This window comes from Eurosta solidaginis, chromosome 2 (genome assembly GCF_040869045.1).
Source record: "Eurosta solidaginis isolate ZX-2024a chromosome 2, ASM4086904v1, whole genome shotgun sequence".
NCBI classification, from domain to species: domain Eukaryota; kingdom Metazoa; phylum Arthropoda; class Insecta; order Diptera; family Tephritidae; genus Eurosta; species Eurosta solidaginis.
The window spans coordinates 11557421-11580437 of record NC_090320.1 but is presented as its reverse complement, the minus strand read 5'-3'; the positions used below and the strand labels follow the sequence as shown (position 1 = coordinate 11580437).

Below are 23017 nucleotides of genomic sequence, written 5' to 3'. Positions count from 1 at the left end.
TACCAAAATTTTCAAAAAATGCTGGCTGGGTTAATCATAAATCAAAAAGTGTTATACCTATCGTAACAAAATTCGGCAGAGAGGTTGCCTTTACTATAAGGAATGCTTTGAAGAAAAATTAACGAGATCGGTTAAGGACCACGCCCACTTTTACATATATAAAAGATTTTTAAAAGGGTCGTGGACGAATAAAATGAGCTATATCTTTGCAAAAAAGAGCTTTATATCAAGGGTATTTCATTTCCCAAGTGGATTTATAACAATAAATAGGAAAAACTTCAAATTTTAAAAAATGGGCGTGGCACCGCCCTTTTATGACTAAGCAATTTTCTATGTTTCGGGAGCCATAACTCGAAGAAAAATTAACGGTTCGTAATAAAATTGTGTACACAGATTTTCCTATAGCAGGAAATATTTCTAGAAAAAATTTACGAAATCCGTTAAGGACCACGCCCACTTTTATATAAAAGATTTTTAAAAGGGTCGTGGATGAATAAAATGAGCTATATCTTTGCAAAAAAGAGCTTTATATCAAGGGTATTTCATTTCCCCAAGTGGATTTATAACAATAAATAGGAAAAACAAATTTAAAAAAAATGGGCGTGGCACCGCCCCTTTTATGACTAAGCAATTTTCTATGTTTCGGGAGCCATAACTCGAAGAAAAATTAACGGATCGTAATAAAATTGGGTACACAGTTTTCCTATAGCAGGAAATATTTCTAGAAAAAATTTACGAAATCCGTTAAGGACCACGCCCACTTTTATATAAAAGATTTTTAAAAGTCGTGGACGAATAAAATGAGCTATATCTTTGCAAAAAAGAGCTTTATATCAAGGGTATTTCATTTCCCAAGTGGATTTATAACAAGAAATAGGAAACACTTCATATTTTAAAAAATGGGCGTGGCACCTCCCCTTTTATGACTAAGCACGCTGAACAAAAAGCATGGAAATCGAGTGATGAGAAGGCCATGGCAACAATTGTGTTAAGCCTAACGCCAATACAAATTGCCTACGTGAAAAAATGCAAAACAGCAAAAGAAGCATGGAGTGTGTTGCATGATATACATCGACCAAAAGGCCCTGCGCGAAAGGTGTCTTTATTTAAGCAGCTACTGGATATGCGCATGGCAGAAAGTGATCAGGTACAACAATATCTAAGCAATTTTTCGAGTATAGTTGAGAAGCTAGCAGAAATTGGTATATATCTGCAGGAGGAGTTATTTGTAATAATGCTCCTAGCTAGTCTTCCGAAGTCTTTCGAAAATTTAGTTGTCGCGTTAGAGTCACGCTATGAGCTTCCAAAGCTGAGTTTGTTAAAAATTAAATTGCTTGAGGAAGAGCAACGTCGAAAAATGAGTGTGTCGCCTATTGCAGAAAGTAGCGTGCAAGTTTTCATGGCACATGAAAAGGGTAAAAGCAGTGGCAGCAAGTCGTCGCAGCGAAGTAAATGTTCTAGAAATCGATCGAACTTAAAATGTAGTTGTGGACGAACGGGTCATTTTGCTGCACAATGCAACAAAAGCAACAAAAACCAGGAACAGACAGATAAAACAAACGAGAAACCAAAAGCATTTACTCTGTTCTCAGCGTTTGAGTCAAACAACTTGCAGTCGAACGTGTGGTGTATCGATAGCGGAGCCACGTCGCATATGTGTTGTGACAGAAACATGTTCGATGAGTTGAATGAATACAATGAAAACATTTTGTTAGCTGGTAACAAATGTATAGAAGCAATGGGAAAGGGAACAGTTCGACTAAAAGCAGAAGGGAAAGAAATCCAGCTGATTGATGTACTTTATGTTCCTGTATTGCAATGCAATTTTATTTCAGTATCGAAAGCAGTGAAAAATAACCTTTGCGTTAAATTTGCAAAAGATTTTGTCACGGTATATGAAAACAACGGCAGCGTAATATTGCGTGGAAACAATGTTGGTGGTATATTTTTGTTCACAGAAAATAAGAAAATGTTATTCTTTGCAGGCCAGCAGAATGAAGCAATGAAGTGGCATGCACGATATGGTCATTTGAACTATGACAGCATGCGTATGCTTGTAAGCAAAAATTTAGTGAACGGGCTTCAAGTAAATGTACCAAAATCTATTCCGTGTGTTGTATGTATGCAGAGTAAATGTGTAACAAAACCATTTACATCAAGTTCAAATCGAGCAAGCGAATTACTTGAACTAGTACATACAGATGTATTTGGGCCAGTAAAAACATCGGCTGGTGGTTCGAAATACGTATTGACATTGGTAGATGACAAATCAAGATATGGTTTTGTTTATTTAATGAAGCACAAAAGCGAGTTTTCAGTAAATTTAAAGAATTCAAGGTTTTCGCTGAACGTCAAACTGGGTGTCTAATTAAAGCCATTAGAAGTGACAATGGCACTGAATACACAAATAATTTGTTTCAGCAGTATGTAAAAGATTGTGGCATTTTGCATCAGTTCACGGTACCCTACACTCCGCAGCAGAATGGTGTAGCTGAACGCTATAACCGGACATTGGTAGAGATGGCACGGAGCATGCTAATTGGTGCGAACTTGAGTGCGAAATAGGTCACCAACAAAAGCAGTCGAATGAAATGCCTTATGAGGCATGGTATAAAAGAAAACCAGTTGTGTCACCTCTAAGAACATTTGGATCAGTGGCTTACGCCTTAGATAAAAAACCTAAAAGTAAATTCAATGCTAAGGGAAAAGCGTATGTAATGGTTGGTTACGGTAGTGCTACCAAGGGCTATCGCTTGTATGATTCTGCCACAAGAGGAATTATTTTAAGACGTGATGTTTCATTTATAGAACCAACTATTCCGAAAGAAAATCTAAACATTGATTTATATATTTTAAAGTCAAATCAAGACAAGCCAGAAGGTGAATGTGTAAGCACTGAAGACAAGCTAAAGAGTGAGTGGGTTAGCACTGAAGACAAGCCAGAGAATGAATGTGTCAGCACTGAAGACAAGCTAGATAATGAACGTGTTAGTGCTGAAGACGACCCAAAAGAAGAAAGTGATGAAGAGCCTGCTACTAAACAAGTAGGACCTGGTCGGCCTAAGTTGGTGCGGTCAGGGAAACCAGGAAGGCCAAAGAAAGAATACCATTATGCAAATTTTCTCTATGATGTTGATATTCCGAATACAGTGGTTGAAGCCATGTCTAGTGACCATGCAAGTGAGTGGCGTAAAGCAATGTGTGCTGAATATCAGGCTCTTTTAGACAAAGATACATGGGAGCTAGTAGATTTACCAAAAAATCAGAAAGCTATAAAGTGCAAATGGGTATTCTCGATCAAGAAAAACAAGAACGGTGAAATTGATCGATTTAAGGCAAGGCTAGTAGCCAAAGGGTGCAGCCAAGTATATGGGGTGAACTATACCGATACGTTTTCACCTGTGGTGCGGTATTCTACGATCCGTACAATTTTCGCGTTAGCTGCAGAGTACCAGCTATACCTACACCATGTTGACGTTTCATCTGCGTTTTTAAATGGTATCATAGATGACGAAATATATATGGTGCAGCCTGAAACATTTACAAACAGCGAGTATCCCAATAAAGTCTTAAAGTTAAAGAAAGCTTTATATGGTTTGAAACAGGCAGGACGTCAATGGAATATGAGGTTGCATGACATTTTAATTAATATTGGTTTTAAACAATGTGTAACAGAGCCTTGCGTATATACGAAGCATCACGACGGGCACATCAATTTGTTAGCAGTGTATGTAGATGATTTGCTAATAGCCAGCACAAACAAGAAAGAGAAGAGCTCTATTAAGCACGAAATTTCGAAAAGACTGCAAGTGGTAGATAAGGGTCCTGTTCAATTATTTCTTAGTATGGAAGTCGAAAGAGAAGGTGAAAGGGGCGCAATAGCTATACGACAAAAAGGGCAAATCAAAGAATTGCTGCAACAACATGACATGTTAGACTGTCGTCCTATAGCAACACCACTCGATCCTAAGCAACAAATATTATGCGCTGATTCTAGTTGCAAGCGCGTTGGCAAACAAGAGTACCAGTCGCTGATAGGCTCGTTGTTGTATCTGGCGTTGTGCACAAGGCCAGATATACATACAGTGTGCAAGCTTGCGCAGCATAATAACGAGCCACATAGCGAACACTTGGCAGCGGCAAAAAGGGTGTTAAGATATTTATGTTCTACGATTGATTTATCGCTCACGTACAGTAAGAAGGGAACGCCTATACAATGCTATGCTGATGCTGATTGGGGTGGAGAGTCACTCGAGCGCAAATCGTTCACTGGCTATGTATTTCTTTTAGCCGGTGGTGCGGTGTCTTGGGAGTCGAAGAAGCAATCAACAGTGGCCTTGAGCAGCACCGAAGCGGAATACATATCGTTGTCAACTGCCGCAAAAGAGGTTATGTTCATAAAACAATTTTTGGACGAAATAAATGTACATAGGCCTGACAAAATTGTTGTAAATGGTGATAATTTAAGCTCATTACATCTTATCAAAAATGCTGTATACCATACAAGATGTAAGCACATAGAAATTAAATATCATCATATAAGAGATATGTATCAGAAAAATTTAATTGAATTACAATATTGTTCAAGCTCAGATAATATTGCAGATGTATTTACGAAAAATCTAAGCAAGTTAAATCATAACAAGTTTGTAAAATTGTTAGGTTTAATCTAGTACATGTAAAATATCTTCAAAGTTTTTTTTGAGTTAAATTATTAATTTGTGACTGCAAATGAATACCAGATTTGAGGAGGAGTGTTGAAATTCTATTTCATGTGGCAACTCTGTTTTTAATTTGCAACTTGTAATCGCATTTTTGCTTTGCGAATTCATTCTTTATATTCGCCATTTTAACTTACGAATAATTCTTTTCTATCTCTGTGTATCTAACCGACGTTGAAGTAAGTCGAAATATACATTCTTTGTTGTTCAGAAGAGCGGCTGTTTTTTATTTTAAATTAGAGGACCTCCAACAGTTACACCCGGACTTGAACAACTTGTTTTAAATTTAATTCTTTAGTGAAACAATTCTGCAAGTAGGCCTAAGTTATCTTATTGCCCGCACGGTTAATTTTAGTGCCAGGTGAAACCAATAGCCGGTGAAAAGTGCGACGATAATTTACCATACATACTTCCTGCTAAATTTATCAGCATAAAATGTATTTTTTTCTTCCTGGCACTGTTTAAAAGATTTCCTTGCCCAGAACTCACTGGCTGATGTGAGTAGCTAGCAAGAAAGGTACGCTCAAGACTCAATAAAGACGAATAATTAAAAACATCAGTACTTAGTTGAGAGAATTTGCGTTCATGCTTTTATCTTTTTGTCTTTGTTTATAAATTTTCCAACATTATCAGTGATTTGCAACAGATGGCGCAACGCTTATCAAATATAATTGGTAAGAAGGAATAGAAGTAGCGATTTGTCAGTCAAACAAACCACCGCTGTATAGCTAAATGGTTAGCGCAGCGTGCCTAAGCGTATTGATGAAGGCTTAGCACCCTTCGAAATGGATCTATCTGCGCAGCAGGCAGGCAGGTTGTCTGAAAAATTTTCTACTTACTATTCCAAAAGCAAAATACAATTTTTCAAATTTAGAAAAATTAAAATATAACAAAAATTATCATTAGAACAAAATTATTGTTCTGGCCTTGAGGTCGCATCGAACCTTGAATCGGTTCTAAAATTCTTTTCTTTATAAATTTCGTTAAGCTGCCATTGAAAGTGGAAAAATGTTGAGAAATGAAGCATTTCTATTTCAGTTAACTAATTCACCAAATATTGGGGCATTTGCTGCTCTATAATCTCTAAATGATCGAAAGCTTTAAATATATTTGGACCCAAAACTTGTGATAAATTTTTTAATAATCTTTTTGTACCCAATAAACTTTTCAAATTATGAACCTGTAAATAAGTGCAAACATAGTTGGTAAATTTAAAAAGTCACATTGATGAAGTCAACATTAATAAAAAAAATTATGAATTTCAAAAATATTTATTCACATGTGATGTCGACTGCTTAGTTAAATTATGCTCCGCCGATAGTAGTTCCTTTTCATTGGCAATAGGAAAAGAGGCCTTGCTTTTAGCAACCTGCCTGGCCAAGGCTAATAATTCATGCTGATGCGTTAGGACCTGATCGATTTTAGCGCTCAATGCTAGTAGGAAAGACAATTGTTGATAGTTTTATTGCAAAATCACTTTTACAAAATTACCATCGATATGCATGCATTAAACGCTGAATCTGGTATTGCTTGCATTCTTCGCTATTACCAAAACTTTCTTGTGTGCTGTTGCGCAGATTTGGTGAAAGTTTCATTGAGGCTTGACTATTTATGGATTTATTTTAAATGCCTAAAATGAAAAAAAAAATACTCAAAACTTATTATTACCAATATTTTATTCTACCGTTTAAAAGTTTCAGCGACTTTCCTTCTAACTTCAATAATTTGTACTACTTCTTCGTTATGCTATGGAAGTTAAACAAACCATTCATCAGATAATTCCTTTTTTTAATTGACCGTTAAATTTTTTATTCAAAATTTATTTCATTAATTTTCGATTATAAACATTTATGAAAATGCCTAGGAAAATTGAATAAAAATTCTGACATGACAAATATAAACGCAATTGATACAAAACTATTCTGTTTTTCTCACACTGCAGTTTTTTAAAGTTTTCTACAAACCCAATACACAATACTGTGTACCTTTAACTTCACAGCGCGGAATCATAAAGAAAAATTCGCCATAACAAATACCAGAACTAAAAATGCAACCAATAATCATTGCAAAGCTTAATTACACAGGCCTGCAAGGTTTTTTGTTTCGGATCAGGAAGTCATTTCTGACGTATTTCTGCGTGCTGAGTTCGAATCCGTCCTCAGATTTGGTCCAGCACGACAGTTTTTTGAGATATCCTAACCTAAATGTGCGAAAAACGCTGTTTAGAGACCTCATCTGAAGGTAAGTAGTCTTTGTCTTTATCACTATCGTCACATGAAAAGTCGGATAACGAAAACAGCATGTCGCTCGCGGCCGCCATGTTTTGATGGTTAGGCAGAAATGGCCCAAATAACTTTCGACATATTGAGATTGCCAAAACTGCCCATAGATGTCAGCCTTGTCTCGTTCAAAAATTAGGGATGTGCAACTTTGCCACGGATAGTTTGGAGTATTTCTAAGTAGTATAACATAATAACTCCAAATATGAAATTTCGAGGGTTATACTGTTTTCACACAGAAACTTAATGATCTCATTTCACCTGCTAATGAAATCGTAAATTTTTTGCTTTCGCACAGAAGTAACTGCTCGATTAGTATGAAGGATGAGACAGACAATCATGGCGGAACGATACAAGGTGGGAGCATGGTGACATACCTACAAACAAAAAAAATTCCATGTACTTGTAAATTCGATGGACAAATGTCAAAATCGTACTGCGCCGGTAGTTGATGTATCAAATCAAATAAAAAAGGTTATAATCAGCTGTTCGAGGCGGCCACCTTGTATCGTTTCGCCATGCAGACAATGACATTTGCTTTGACAAATGACATTTTTAAGCACTGAACACACCAAAAACTAAGAAGCGGAAACGGAAGCGGAACGCTGCCAACAGAGTTGCATTGTGCTTTTGACTTCATTAGGCATTCGATTAGCTACTAATGAAATAATAATAGATTCGAATTTTGTAGGGAAGATTGAGCTCAATAAGCGTCTTAATGTAGAAAACTGCCTTTATTATTTAATAAGCCGTCTGTGTGAAAACAGTATTAGGCAAGAATGGCACTGAGCCACTCAATTAAAAAAGGAATGTAGTTGACGAAATTTTGCTAACTTCTACCAATCGTTCTTTTGTTTGGCTATTAACCTGGGTCGATTTGTATGGACGAAAGCTAACCAATCTCGCGCCAATGATTTTTCGATGGGATTTGGGCTCAGGAAAAAAGTACCACTACGCATACCCCAAAAAAAAAAAAATTTCCGAGCCTGCGAAAAAAAAATTGCGAAAGGGTAAATTTTTCGACCAAAACACTCCTCCAAAACCCAAAAAATATATTTATGTGTTTCAAAAAATTGTTGTAAAAACGTTGGCGATAACAGTTTAAAAAAAAAATATTTTTTGGTTTTGGGAGAGTGTTTTGGTCGAAAAATTTACCCTTACCCTCACGTCTGCACCGTATGACGTATACAGCTCCACGTCAGCTTACGACAGGCATACCTCCACGTCTGCTGTATATGTATGTCATACGGTGCAGACGTGTTTAAAATTCTCCCTGAAGATGGTTACCGTTGAGTAACCGAAATATATCGGTTGAAGAACAAAATTCGTGGTTTTATTCACCCATGACCTAAAGCCGGCAAAACAAAATAAATTAAAAAACAAAAAGTCGCCAAAACACTATAATTATAGTTTTTACAATTAGTTTTCGTAACACAATTTAATAAAGGTTTTTATTTTTAGAAAATTATGGAAAATAGCTGATAAAATTTTTTGTTGTTTTTTTTTTTTAAATAGTTTATGTAAATTTTTTAGTAAACTGTTTTTTAAACGAAATAAAAAATGTAGGACTACTCAAAAATCTCAATAAAAGAATAAACAAATTTTCTTCCTTCAATTTCAGATGGACTTCAATGCTGTGTTTAATCAACAATTTGGAAATAATTCAAAAGAAGGTGACGTAATAACTAAAAAAGGTAAGTATCAAGTTAATGAAATTAAAATAGCGGAAGCTGTTGAATAACTTACATAATTATGAGTTCGTGCTTAGAAACAATTGAAACGTTTTGTATGTTGGAAAGAGAAAAAACTATTCTGTGTGATGACATACCTGTTTATATATGTACATATATTCAGATGAATACATGCCTTGCCTTAAGATACTCAACAAAAATTAATCAGCCCAATTCTAAACAAAAATTCCGAGCGAGTTTTTTTCCCTTCTCTCATTCCTCGTATGCTAAATAAAAATTCCTTGTGAGTTTTCTCACTTCTCCCTTTCCTCCTATTCTGAAGAATGTTCGAAAAAGCGGAAACCGGTATGAGAGAAAAGTAGCTATTATGAATGTGAGTGGGAGGGAGATTTCTCTGCCTTATTTTTATCAGTTTTTTTACTTGTTAAATTAAAGGAATGCATCAAAATATTTAAAGGAAATTGGTTCTTTTAAGAAAGAACACTTATTTGTACAAATTTGTGCTAAAATATGTACACTGTGCATTGTTTATATTTTATTTCTTAATTTCAAAAAAATTCGAAACAATAATTAAACTTTTAAATTTTTTAAACAAAATAAGAAATTTCAATTGACAAAACAGCTGACTTCGAAAATTCGAAACTCCTATTACCCAATTATTGTTCTCCCTAGTAGAAAAGAATTGGAGGAATTTTTCAGCGGGAATAAAAAATCCGCGAGAACACAATTCCGAGGGAATATTTTGAATTGGGCTGAATATTTATTTATCTCCAAGCCCAATTTGCATAACAGCCGCTCATTGACTTACAAATTCGTCATGGATACATACCGTGGATAACAACTCGTTGGAAGCGATATATATATCCTCTTGAAATTCTATAATAGTTTCATAATATTTAGTACAAAATAAGTACTACTGCTCGGCTAATCTCGAATTCTTGGCCGAATACGAACCGGATATGGGGCTATACAAAATACTTCATGAAGATTTGTTTTATGTAGAAATGGTTCTTGAACAAACTCAAATAGAGCAATCATTTTATCGATGTTGATGGTCCTTTGCCGGATATAGATCCGGTACGTTCTGGTAACAAGCATCATTAAGGTACTAGCCCAACCATCTGGCGTACGATTCAATATGAGCACATATAAATAACTTAAATAAAAAGAAAATAGCAATGCATTTCAGAGTAGGCTACCGGATTTTCCTATTCTATATAAAAATATATTCCATTTATATTAAAAAAAAAATTTTTCTTCTTCTCAGATATTGTTGAACTCAAATCTTATATAAAGAATGCTCAAAAAACTTTTATTAAAGGTACTGATCTCTAAAAGTATTTTATAGTTAAAATTCAACTAAACTAAACTTACCTCTATACTTTAGAACAACAAAAAACACGAGAGCAATTTCAGCATGCAACGCACGAGCAGGCACATCAATGTAATCTAGAAAATATTTTAAAAAATCATACATACAAAGAAATTTTGCCCAAAAAACCATTTGATTCCACTTTGGATTTTAAAAATTTTGAAGATTCGGTTTTAAGCTGCGATGAAAAATATAGCTCTTTAGTAAGTTAAGAAATGTGTTTTTTTTTTTTTTTTTTTTTTTTTTTTGCTAATACTTATCTAATTTTGCAGATCTGTGAACTCACTACTCAATCAGGCAAGGATGCAGTGGGTTTTATAAAATCATGTTGGCGTCGCATTATGACAGATAATGTTGCGAAGAACTTCTGTTGGATAGGCAAACCAGACAAACCAGCCATACGTGAATTGCGTGTGACGAGTGCGTTGAGAGGTGAGATATTGATAATTAAAAAAAATTTTTTTTTTTTTTGTAAATAATTAAATATTATCTATCTATATCTATAAATCTTATAACATAAAGTCGCTAAATGCCATGTACGCACATAACTTCACACAGAATGCTCCGATTTTAAAACGGTTTTGCATTTGCAATTGAAAGCTTAGCTACGTGAGATGGTACAGATAATATAATTTGAAGGTATATATTAGAGGGGCGTGGCAAATTGCCAAAATGTAGTAAAAAATCATAAATTTTTTTTTTACACAGTTATAACTTATAAACGGATGGATGGATTTAAAAAATTCATCTTTTCACTAAAACTTTGAAATATTTACCTTCGATCTGCATCAAAAAAAATTGATTCCTTTCTTATATCAGCCAAATTGTTTAAACAAAAGTAACATTTTTACCAAAAAATGCAAGTGTGTGGTTGTTCGCTGTCAACTGTGCGCGCTAATTGCTTTTGAGTGAGACATGATGTGACACATACGTACATATATAGCATTTGCTGCGTTATTTAACTTCGGGTGTAGGTTTATAGGTATGTATGGATATACATACATCACTACATAGTATAAACAAAGTCGCTTTTTCTGTCCCTATGTCCCTTTGAATGCTTAAACCTTTAAAAATATGCAAAGGATTTTGATGCGCTTTTTTAATAGATAAAGAGTGATTGAAGAGGAAAGAACGGATGAACATATTTGGATGAAAATTAGTGGAGGGGTAGCTTGGAACCAGGAGACAGACATAGGATAATTCTTATCCCATTCTGGCTAGGGTCTTGAGATCAAAACGTGGACCTGGTAATCCTGAGATGAAGATAGAGATAGACGAAGCAAAAAGACGGTTGGAGGAGTTAATGAAATGATTAAAAAACAGTAGGAAGGGGAGGGTGGGGGGGGGGGGGGAGGGCAGATTTAGGCGGAAAAGACTTATTTAAATGTATGCATATAGACCAAATTTAGGGCAGAACAACGTCTGACGGGTCTGCTAGTATATATATATAAGTTAAAAAAAATTAAAGGACCAACTTGCCCTGGATATAAAAACAAGGAAGAGGATTTACAAGAAGAATATCAAGCTTGAAAAGGTGGCTTATGACTCAAAAAAAATTACTACTATTAAGAAACTGAAGAAATGCATTGTTTATCTTTAACAACTGTTTCTCGCAATTTCTTTTTTCAGTCATAAGCCACCTTTTCATAGGCTGGGTCACATATGGTATTTGTATTAGAAAACATTCATTTTACTAAACTTTATAATTATAACATTTTGAATTTTGTATTTTAAATATGTATAGAAATATTTAATATAGATTACAGATAAAGAATCTGTATTGAATTATTATTATTTTTTGTAAATATTTCTTTAATTGGATTCTAATTTTCCGAGATTGCTATAATGTAGGGTGTTTGTATTACATATAATATTTTAATTTTATTTAACTTTGTAATTATATCACTTAGAATATTGTATTTTCAATATGTATAGAAATATTTAATTTTCAATTTTGAAGTTTTCCGATTTCCAAAAATTTGTATTAAAAAATATTTGTGGAAATTAGAATTCAGTTAAATAAATATTTAAAACAAAGAAATTAATATAGATATAATATACGTAGAGCAAAACAAATATCATTATTTTGTTTGTATTGAAAAAATAACTAATATACATATATATTACTCACCAAACATTCGGAGTAACAAAAATTTCAAATCAAGTCCGATCAGACTCCGATGGCGCTCATAAAAATAAATAAATAAATGTAAGGCGCGATAACTTCCGAAGAGATCTAAGGCCGGGCTTCTCTTCCAATATCCGTCGTGCTCTTGATTTTCCCTACAAATTGGCCGGACGGGACCTACATGTTTTATGCCGACTCCGAACGGCGTCTGCAAGGCAGATGAGTTTTAACTGAGGGATATTCATGGCAGAAATACACTCTGAGCACTTGCCAAACACTGCCGAGGGGTGACCCCGCTTAGAAAAATTTTCTTCTAATTGAAAAACCTTATTTCTAAAATTTTGATGTGACTTTGCCCGGGGTGCGAACCCAGCGCATACGGTGTGGCAGGCGGAGCACGCTACCATCACACCACGGCGGCCGCCAGATAAACAGCTCTATGGCGCTCATAAAAAACTCGTAATTTACTTTCTATGTGACTCGTGGGAGTCATTTACATATATATGCGCATTATGCAAGAAATTAGATTGGCCCGTTCAGGGCGGATTTTCAACGCTATGTAATAAAAACGGGGAAGCATTTCGGGAAGCTTTGTTATAAAGCAAGGTATTTGGGAGGGAACCCGATAGAAGAAGAGATCATACCGACGTCAGCGCTAATTGAAGACATACGAGGGCGCAAGTTGTGGTTGCACACAAAAAAGTCCAAAATACGTACATGTATTATTAATATACGGATAACTATTAGTTTAAGCTAAGCGTTCATGAAACGAGAAGCATCCATACTGTAACGAATTTAGTGAAATTCCGCCTATTTGCAACCTTCTGCTTACGTTCGATCGCTAAACTTTTGAATAAAACACTCCAATATTCTATATTACAAAATGGTCTTTATTAGACTACTTTGAAAGTACTTCGCAATTAAACTTCACTTCGCAACTGATAGCGTGATTAAATCAAACTGATTACAGATTACTTAGCTTTCGCTGATTTTATACTCTGTGCCCAAATGTCTACATGTTTCTTTTGCTAGAATTTTCTACTTGGTTACCAGCTTATAAACTACAGATTACACATATGCGCGTGTATATATGAGTCTACTTCCACCGATGACTTTTTCTGTATGTGAGTTATCTCTTCTTTGCCTTGTATGTATGTGGGTAAATGATGATTAATGTGTTTATGTAGCTTGCTTAATGTTTCTGTTGTTGTGCCTTTATTTAATAACCTTAGAGATAGTAATATTCGTCACAATACCAATTTTCAAAAGGCACAATGAGAAATTTTATGATTATATTCTAATTCAATAAATTTGTTCCAAAATAAAATATGAATATCTCGACTGCTGATTGGAATATCACCCCATCTAGGCTGCTTTTTCGAAAACAGCCTATCTCACAAAACTTTTGAATAACGCCAAATATCAGAATTGGTTTCAAAAACGCATTATCTCTGAACTCGGTGAGGAACGCTCTAACTCAGAATTTGTTTCAAAAACGGCCTATTTAACATAATTTAAGAGATACGGCGTTTTCGAAACGGCAGCTAAGATAGGGTGATAACACTCCCCAAGGCCTTTTTTTTCGGTTTTGGGAATTGAATCTTCCAATTCCAATAAATGGCAAGAGGACCCTTAAATTGCCTCTTAAATCGCCAGGTTAACAAACGTATAAGGGTAATATACTTGTAACATTTAGATGTGCCTAAGCAGCTAACACATGGTGCAATGTAAATACCCGTCGCACAAAAGTTTCCTTTAATATTTTCCTTTATGTAAATCCAGTTTAAGGCAAAAGTTTGCAATTTATATAATGCGTCTTGAACTTCTTCTCTTGTGATTGAATCATGGAGTACAACAATTAGAAAAATCTTCAAATTTATACACGTGTATACTATCAAATATGACAGCTCACTAATCCTTCACCAAAATCGAAGCCATTTGAACGTCAGATGATATGTATGTACCTAAACAATATGCTAGCATGACATGAGCACAAAATATTCAAAATGTAAATAACTGATGTGATTTTAAAAGTTGCATGGCGGGCATGTTATATCCTCCATTGGAAAGTTGTTTGATGGTCTCAAAAGTGCGCGGCATACAAATAAAATGAATATATTTCCCCCAAGGCCTTCGGGGAGTGTCCTTATCGCTACAAAAACAACAACATAGGGTGATATTCCACTCAGCAGTCGATCTGTTGTCAAGTTACTTTGTTTGCTGAACACTCTTGGCACAAAGTTAATATTTTTTATCATATCGTAGTCATAAAAGACTTCTAATTGATCACATTTTTGAGATTAAAATTTGTCTCATGTTTCAGATTTTTTAATTAGGAGCTCTCCAAAAATGTTTGAGGATTATTTATAGGAAAATTTAACTTTGCCTTCTCATTTCTCGTAAAACTCCATCAAAGTAAAACCAAATGTTATTTCTTAATTTCAGAGGCATATCTTCGCAAGTATAAAAACACCAGTATGGAAGAATTTCAACGCACTATTATAGCATTTTTTCAACATGCTAATGCTCGCTTGCAGAAAAAGGGAAACTATGAAAAACTCAAAGCAGCAACATTGCCAGTGTAAAATTTATATTTAAATTTTACATTTTTTTCATACACACATCCAGGTACGTAGTTTGTAAGATTAGTTACTAGAATTATATAAATTTGTTATTCTACAAAAAGCCAATTATGGCAAACAAAACCACTTAGTTTAAATTAAGTAATGTATATAGATGTATTATAAATAATAGCTAAGTTATGGGTCTCTAATATCATTTTTGTAAATTTTATGTCACTTCAATACTCATTGCTCTTCTATACAACCCCTTTTAGATGATAGTAGCGTTAGCGAAGTGCTAGCGCACTTTCTACACAACTAAGGATTGTGTTTTTTTTTTTTTTTTTTTTTTTGAAATTTTACTTCGAAAGCATTTTATAAAGTCGATTAATGCTGTTTTTTTTATTAAATTAGCTGATTTATCAGGCTTTGTCCTGCCTTGTTTCTAGTTCTTCGAAGATTGTTCATACATTTCTAGCAGGGTATCAATGAATACTACTTTGCCAGTATACTCTCCCCTGTATGTAATGGGAATAATTTGTGGTGTAGAACCGATATTTTAAATTTTATATATATGGTTCCTCATAAAGGGGATATTTCGTCTCTACACTTGGCTTTTTAACAAATATGTGCATACACGGTTGCGGAAATGGTTGATTATCCGCCGGTAGTGGGATTACGTGTAGAGTACTCCTCAACCCTCTTTGTCATGTTTTTATTAGTTGTTCAGATCTATTATCAATCGGTGAAGTTGCCTTCTGTCTGCTGTACACGGCGAAGAAACCACGTTCTGTAATTCCATTTCGTCGATTAGCTTAAGTTTGTATATAGCGTTCACAAATGTGTAGTACGGTGTATGTTGTTCGTATATTGCCAACCTCTGGAATTTGTCGGCAAGCGCTCGCAAATAGAATCCAATCGAGCGAGTGGTGACAGGCGGCATAACAGTCCTCGGACTCAACGTAGTGCGCAAATTTTGTAAAGTCTGTAACATTTTTAAATCAGAAAAACAATCGCTCAAATAGTGCTTCCTTATTACTGCAATAAGTTTATCAAGAATTAACTTACACGAAAACAATTTTTTATTCGAAGGATTAAAAGAATTGTATATATTTTATGTATACGAAATTAATAAAGTCGAATGATATACAGCACGCGTGGGTCGCCAAACATGTGTCAAAATTTTTCAATGTTGCCAATGAAAAGTTAGAGATATTAGGGGCGAAATCAGTGAAGCAGTGTTGGCTTTCAACATTCGTTTTTATCTTAATGAAGAACTGGACCTACATATCTGTGCTTTTAGTTTGGTAGCCATATGGCTACCATGGGAAGGAAAGGGTGTTAAACACAGTTCTTATGTTCAGGCGGATATCCTTCCTCTTGTAAAAAAAATCGTTGAATTGTGAGTACTGAAAAATTTAAATTTGTTATGCGGATTACTTTTTCGAACAAGCTTTATTTTTGTTTGCTAATTAAAACACGAGTCTTTCGTGTTTGTCCTTAACCGGAAGTCCACACCCATTACGGTGAGTGAACCCATGCTTGTTTGCCTGGTATCAGCCATTTTGACAGAATCCATAAACATTTTGTGAATGTTTGTAATTAATGTTTCTGACCCTACAGTACACTGTTTTTTGCCCTTTTCTGAATTTTGTGCATCCTTTCTGAAACATATCTACCCTTTCCCAAGTGGATTTTGCCTCGGGAAAAATCCGGATTACAGAATAACGTATAAAAACAGCATAAGAAAAAGAAATAAAAAAAAAATCGTAACTTTTTTGTTTAAACTGATTTAACTCTATGATTCTATCTGCGGCAATGTCGCTCCCACAGCAGGCGCTAAGTAGCGTAACGTCCCAGAATCATATCGGATCAAATACAGTAGCACCCCAATATGGAAATTTTTAGTATTTTTCCACTATATGGACACGATATAATGTATTTTTCCATTGAGCATCGCTAATTTCATTTAGTTTTACGTAGTTTCTACTGATGCTCAATAGCGAAAGACATTCGTAGGAGGTGATATGCAACGATGCAATCACAATGAAACATACCAAAAATTCAAAGGCGAACTGGTAGTAAGACCAGAATGTCCCATAAATGACTAGCCGTATCTATCCGTCTTCCTTATTATTCATATTACTAGACTTCCTTTAAATGTTTAATATTAAACATTAAAACACGAACTTTATGTTTATTTGTATATTTTTAATTATTGAACACAATTGTTTCGACACGCGCGTTTTGTCCATTTCAGTTTGCTTGCATGCAGACTAGAGCTATTGACTTTGTTCGAGCATTTTCAGCTTTTTCGAGTAGTTCGATCAATACATAAAGTGAGAATAAAGCTTAATGAACAAGAGTCAATTTACTGGTCGATTTTTTGACGTTCGAAACGTAAGCACTTAAAAGAACAACAAAATATCGACCTGCTAATTAACGCTTGCGTTATAGAATATGGTGAAAAGTTCCCTTCTTCATTGCTATTCCACTTAATATGCCGCTGTAGATATATATGTATATTATTCCACTTCGTATGAGATTCAATCCAACTTGTCTTCCGAAATTATGCAAATAAATGCGATATCAGTAGTTGCCAGCGTTTTGTGCTCGTTTATCCGCTCATTCCATTAATATATATGAGTGTATCCTATGAAATGTAGAGAGTATCCCCTTTCCCTCGTTTGTTGCCAAATTTACTCAGGATAATATCCACAATATTAAATGTAAAAATAATATCAAAAGTCAACTCGTCGTAGGGTTGCTCATGGTCAATGTTGAGCTACAAGCTTTTTTTGCAGCTATAAAAATCCAAAATATGAATGTGCACTTGTTGAGCTGCACACCCTTTTTTCCGCCATATAATCCAAATGAGCAAAAAACACTAACATTAGAACACTGTATTTACAAACTTTATTACAATTTAAAGAAAAGTGAGTTGGATTTGTTTTACAATAAATGCTTGGCCGCGAAAGGTTATTAAAAACAAAGATTACCGAATACCAAATCTTTATAATTCTTATGCGCTACTTAGTTACTATAATACATTTTTACTCTAATTCTTACTAAGCCTAACAAAAGTCATGTAGCCAAGCGTACGCTTACACATTCGTACACACATTCATATGCTGCTTCAATGCATTTGCTGAAAGCGTGTGAAAGTGTCGGAGTAGAGGAATACGTGGTGTCTGCAAATTCTTAGTTACTTAGCTGCGCTTTGTTTATGTTACAGACTAAACAACTTAGACGCCGCGCGTGCTATGTGTGTAGATATGTATGCATTCACTATTCACATTACAGCGTTAGTTGACACAATTCGAAAGAAAAATAGACTTCAGAGGAGTAAAATGTCTTACACCAAAAATACGCTTCTGCACTGAGTTAGATCATGAAATTAGTGTGGCTAGTGAGTATACGAACAGTTAATTACTATTATGAGGCGATTAGCATCATATATAGAAGATTTCGTGTCTATTTTCGCTGCTGTAGGTGCTCACTGATGTTCATAAAGCCATAAAGTGGCGGTGCTAGGTGCTGTGCCTTAAAAAATACAGCTGGCTATATCATTGTGATCTGCTATATCATGTTTCTAAGATTATACGTCAAAGAAGAGATAACTAAGAGTACGGAAAGGGCTTCCACTTCGCAGGCATAATAGCATATCGCAGAATATGCTCTGTAAGATGAAAAAGGAAAATGGTAAACGTTTCTATGAATTTATTTTAGAAAGATCCTGAAGTTTAGCTTCTGAGTATTCAGTTTATATTATGAAAGTTGTTTAATTTTATTGTCGGCCTTACAAGGCTTGAATTATAGAAAAATGTTCGTTTAAGATGTCATGGCATTTGCGAAACCCACTCATTTGCAAAATGAAATACATAAATATTTTACAACTAAATTTTATTTTATTATTCCGCTTTTTATAGCTTTATTTTAACTCGATAATTTTTCATAACTTAGAGAGAGAGTTTTTCAATATTTTTTATTTTTCCTTGAGACTGTAGACGATTACTAACGCACCCAGTTTTGGTTACCACTAGCAATGGTTTAGAGCAGACTTATAGTCATCTCTAGTTGTTTTTCTAATAGTTTTTGTTCTGTTTGGCTAGTATTGGCTAATATATGCATGGTTGGGAGTTGTGGCCACGTTTAATTTGAGTTTTGAGTACTTCAATTTTATCCATTTGTAAGGATTACTCGCCGTTTGTGTTGCCAGTTCAATGTTTAATTAGTGCATATGGACAGGATTACTAACGCAGCAACAATAATCATGATTTCTAAGGTACTGCGGTCAAATCTTTAGACGCGTTTCCAATATTTTCTGTTTTGTTTCAACACGATTAATAACGCATCCCGTCTTGGTTAACACTGGGCATGGATTCTAATGGGTTAAGTGTGATACCATTAAAATTGCATCTAGCTTATTATTTCTTAATATCCTGTTTAGACAACACGTTTGTGCATCTCTCAAGTTCTATTGTCGGGATGTTTTAGGCAACTCCTTGCAAGTACTTCAGAGTCTTTGTGGGTATTTCGTCTTTTCCTCAAATTCTCTTGACCACAGCCTGACTGAAAAATTGATAGAATGCTTTTGCTTTATATAATTCGTTTTGAGCTATTGCTTACGGATATACTTCTACCTTTATATTTTAGGGATATATATATACATTCGCTTTTATTATCATTTTTATTTTTTGTATATCAGAGCATACGCTTAAGTTATCTAAAGCATATACCTGTACCTAAAACTTCACATCAAGCACTCCTGCCACTTCATTTCAAGATTTCTTTCAACTTACAAAGTTAACGCAGTCTTTAGAGATTCATTTACTATACCTTTAATATTCAGTCACTAAATCACGTTCTTTTATCCCACCTTCGTTCTATTTTTTACGTATTTTTTCTTTTCATCACCTGTTCTATCATTTTATTTTCATAGAGAAGCTAAATTAATAAGTCAGGTCTATAACGGTCTGTGCTGAAAATGAAGCTGGATAATTGCTTGTTTTTGTAACTCATTTGATTGTCTGCATAAAAACGAGTTGTTGAGATCCAAACAAACTAAACCAATTCATATTTTAACCATGACACAAAATTAAAGCATAGCCGCTAATGCTGTTCACAAAATATTATTAAAAATGTAAAAATGAGTGATGTAAGACAAGAAAAAATCGATACATTATACAATAAGAATCTTTGACATACATCCGGTGTATAATCTATGATTGATCGCAGATCTTGCTTACAATTTGGGAATTCAGTTGTAAAATCTATAAACCTTAAACAAAAATCAAAATTCGTTTACGTCGCAGTATCATGTGGTTGCATAGTTGTAGTCAGCCCAACATTGGGCGCCAACTGGGGAACATATTGTACTGAACCCGCTGAAATAGGTTAAGTGTAACATTTCGATTTGTTAAAACTTTTACCAAATTGTTTAGTGGATCTTGTTGATACGGCTAATGCTAACTTACGTGTTAGAAAATGTTTAAGGTAGTGGGTTGGTGTCTGTGAAGATGTAATTGTGTCGCTCATGACTGATAAAAGTTATCAGCGGAGCCTATAAAATTGTTCCGGAAGCCACACAACTAGGAACCAATACAAAATCGTGAGGCATTCCAATTGAAGCAGAATAATTGAGCATGTGCAGAATACAGAAGACCTTAGACATGGCACTAATGGGAAGTTAAAGAAACGAAAACATGGCAGCCTCGCAGTATTTATGCCAATTAATGTTTGTGTACTAGTGCGCTGCTTTGCCAATTTAACTTATTGTTCCTCTTTTATCACAAGCGATCAAAAAGTAAAGTTCATCACTAAAACCATCTTAACGTGGCGAAAGATAATCTGAAATTAAAATTGTAATGTAAAATTTGGGCATTCCTGTCCAATCGGTTTCCTTAGCATGCGCTTTGTTCGCGAACATATTTACAATTACTGCATATGTGATTGAAAGAAAGATGTCCCAGATAAGTGTGAAAAACTACCTTTAAAATTTTCGTTGTCAATAGATAGGACCGAAAAAAGTCCCATAGACTCTGACCAAGTCGGTTAAGACGTAGACACGATTATTATGTACTACTTTTTAACTAGCGTGTTATTTATCCTTTTCGTAGTATTACACATTTGTTGCTGGTAATTAATTTAAATCAAATTTTACATTGTCGGATAGCAGTGGTTAAGAGTAAATAGTATGTCAGCGGCGGTATGTCCAGTAAGCAGTAGGATACTGGATAACTCGTAGCGTTCCCGCAGTTGTACTGTTTGTCAGCTATTACGAATAGTGCGGTGCCCTGCGAAGTCAGCCAAATATTGGAAGCGAAGGATCAACACGAACGGTTTTGGTCAAGTTCAATGGGTATAGGTGGTGCGGTTGATTTGAATGCGTAGGTCCATTCATTGTTTGTGAGAGATTCGAAGTCTGCAGCGAGGTTCTTAAAGAACCACGTTTGCGGGCCTCTCCCATTGCACAGTGTTTCGTGTAGAACAAGCTAGCTGGACAAAATTATTTTCTAATATTTTCAGTTACTTTACTACTTACTGATCAAGGAAAAAGTTATAGCGTAAGTTTTCTTTTATAATTATGTTACCATTCATTATCGTCACTGTCATTCGATGAGTCACTTGTGGAATAGTCATGAGCATATCATTACTGTGAAAGCTTGAAACAACTGGGGTATTTATTGACTCCTCAACATTATCGGAGGACAGTAAATGTAAGACTTCTGAAGTCAGGCTTTTAAATTTTTTCTTGGGTATCTCCCTTAAGCTGTTAACTAAGGGATCCGATGTTATAAGTAACATATTCATAAGATCTCTATTCGTGGCTACACGCGACTGCTTTTGTGTGTTATCATCCCTGAATCGTCTCAAATCTTTGTTACGGGCTTCTTGTGCAAAATTGCTGATTTTATAATAACAGTACTATGCACTAAGATTTTATGAACTGTAGCAGGCATATAAAACCACAGATAGAAATCTATGTATAGTTTTTTTGTCTCACTCGCAAATAAGAAAGTCCTTCTGTGGTCTTCCGGGTCCTGGGTTACCTGAAGACGAAGCTGGTTGCTCTGATGGCAACCTTGAGTCCATCGTAATTGTAAACTTGAAATCTGTTCCCGAAAGCCACTCCGAGTTTTTATTACAAAATCGCTCCCGATGCCTTCCAGAGCTGTTCGATTTCTCATCGATGTTAGACAAATATATTGAAATTTGTTGACTTAAACTTCTTAACGACTGCTCAGATACTTCTCTTAAATCAGCCTTAAGTAAAATACAACTCAATAACTCCTTATTTCTCGATTCTTTCGAATATTTCAACCAAATTTCAAAAAACTCCATTCTTGGTATGGTTATACTAAATCTACAAAAAAAAAAGATTAAAAATAGATATGCAAAGAATTCGCAATGGTTTTTTCTTTCGACTACTTAGAAAATACTTGGGACTATAACATATGTAACATTTGACGCGGGTAAACACGGGTACATATAATTTTTCCCTTTCTAAAATTAAAAATGTAGGTAAAAAGTACCTTTTCTTCCTAATAACGAAAATATTACTATTAAAAAATTCAACTTACCCTCGAGCTTAGAATCCATCATAAAAATTATGTAAAAGTGTTTAATTAAAAGTATTATGAAAAGTAATATTCAACACTATTTTTGTAAATTAATCAACGCAAATTACGGCCACTCCTGCTTACTTACTTCAATTACTCAAGATATAATAAGCGAAAAAAACAAATGTGTGCAAAAATCCCGTTATTTTGTTGTTTTCTTTCATTTTCCATTACATATTCTTGGAATAAAATCTTTGTTTTTGTCCAGCTAGCTTGTGCCCCACGGAACACTGTGCATTGGGGTGATCGATTTATTTTTGCTGGCGTATGTTCATTGTGCTGGTAATACGATTTTACCCATACAATGGATGTTGCGGGTGTTGGCACTGTAATTATGACGCAGGTGTCTCTCTTATTTAGCATTGAAACGATATTAAAATTGAGTGGCTTCACCTCACTATGTCAGCTGGAGTGATTCGTAGGTACACATCCTCATCATGTATAAGAAATCCAATGGAATTGATCACATTTTTAAGTGGTTCGGCGAGTGATGTAATTTTTCGAAATATTGCTTCGAAATTTCCGTCGACTCGCAACGACATGGCGTGCTCTTGGTAGCCACTGGTAATAGGATTCCTGAACTATCCTTACTTAAGCTACGAATATTACTAGGCACATAAATATTAGGTGTGCTGATTTCGAC

At 34.9% G+C, this 23017-nt stretch overlaps 1 protein-coding gene across 11 annotated transcripts in view; it reads left to right on the top strand.

The window, feature by feature from the left end:
• The window catches only part of LOC137239292 (uncharacterized), a 157888-nt gene that overhangs the window by 28065 nt on the left and 106806 nt on the right, over positions 1-23017 (top strand). For 6 of the 11 annotated variants that reach the window (XM_067764418.1, XM_067764422.1, XM_067764419.1 and 3 more), the window contains 5 exons: positions 8622-8694; positions 9959-10012; positions 10079-10266; positions 10336-10495; positions 14637-18666. In XM_067764418.1, coding sequence (XP_067620519.1) covers positions 8622-8694; positions 9959-10012; positions 10079-10266; positions 10336-10495; positions 14637-14776 — 615 coding nt within the window. In that variant the 3' untranslated portion in view covers positions 14777-18666. Of the gene's footprint in view, positions 1-8621; positions 8695-9958; positions 10013-10078; positions 10267-10335; positions 10496-14636; positions 18667-23017 lie in introns of those variants that run through there. The other 5 variants (XR_010949323.1, XM_067764427.1, XM_067764424.1 and 2 more) reach the window with 1 other exon arrangement.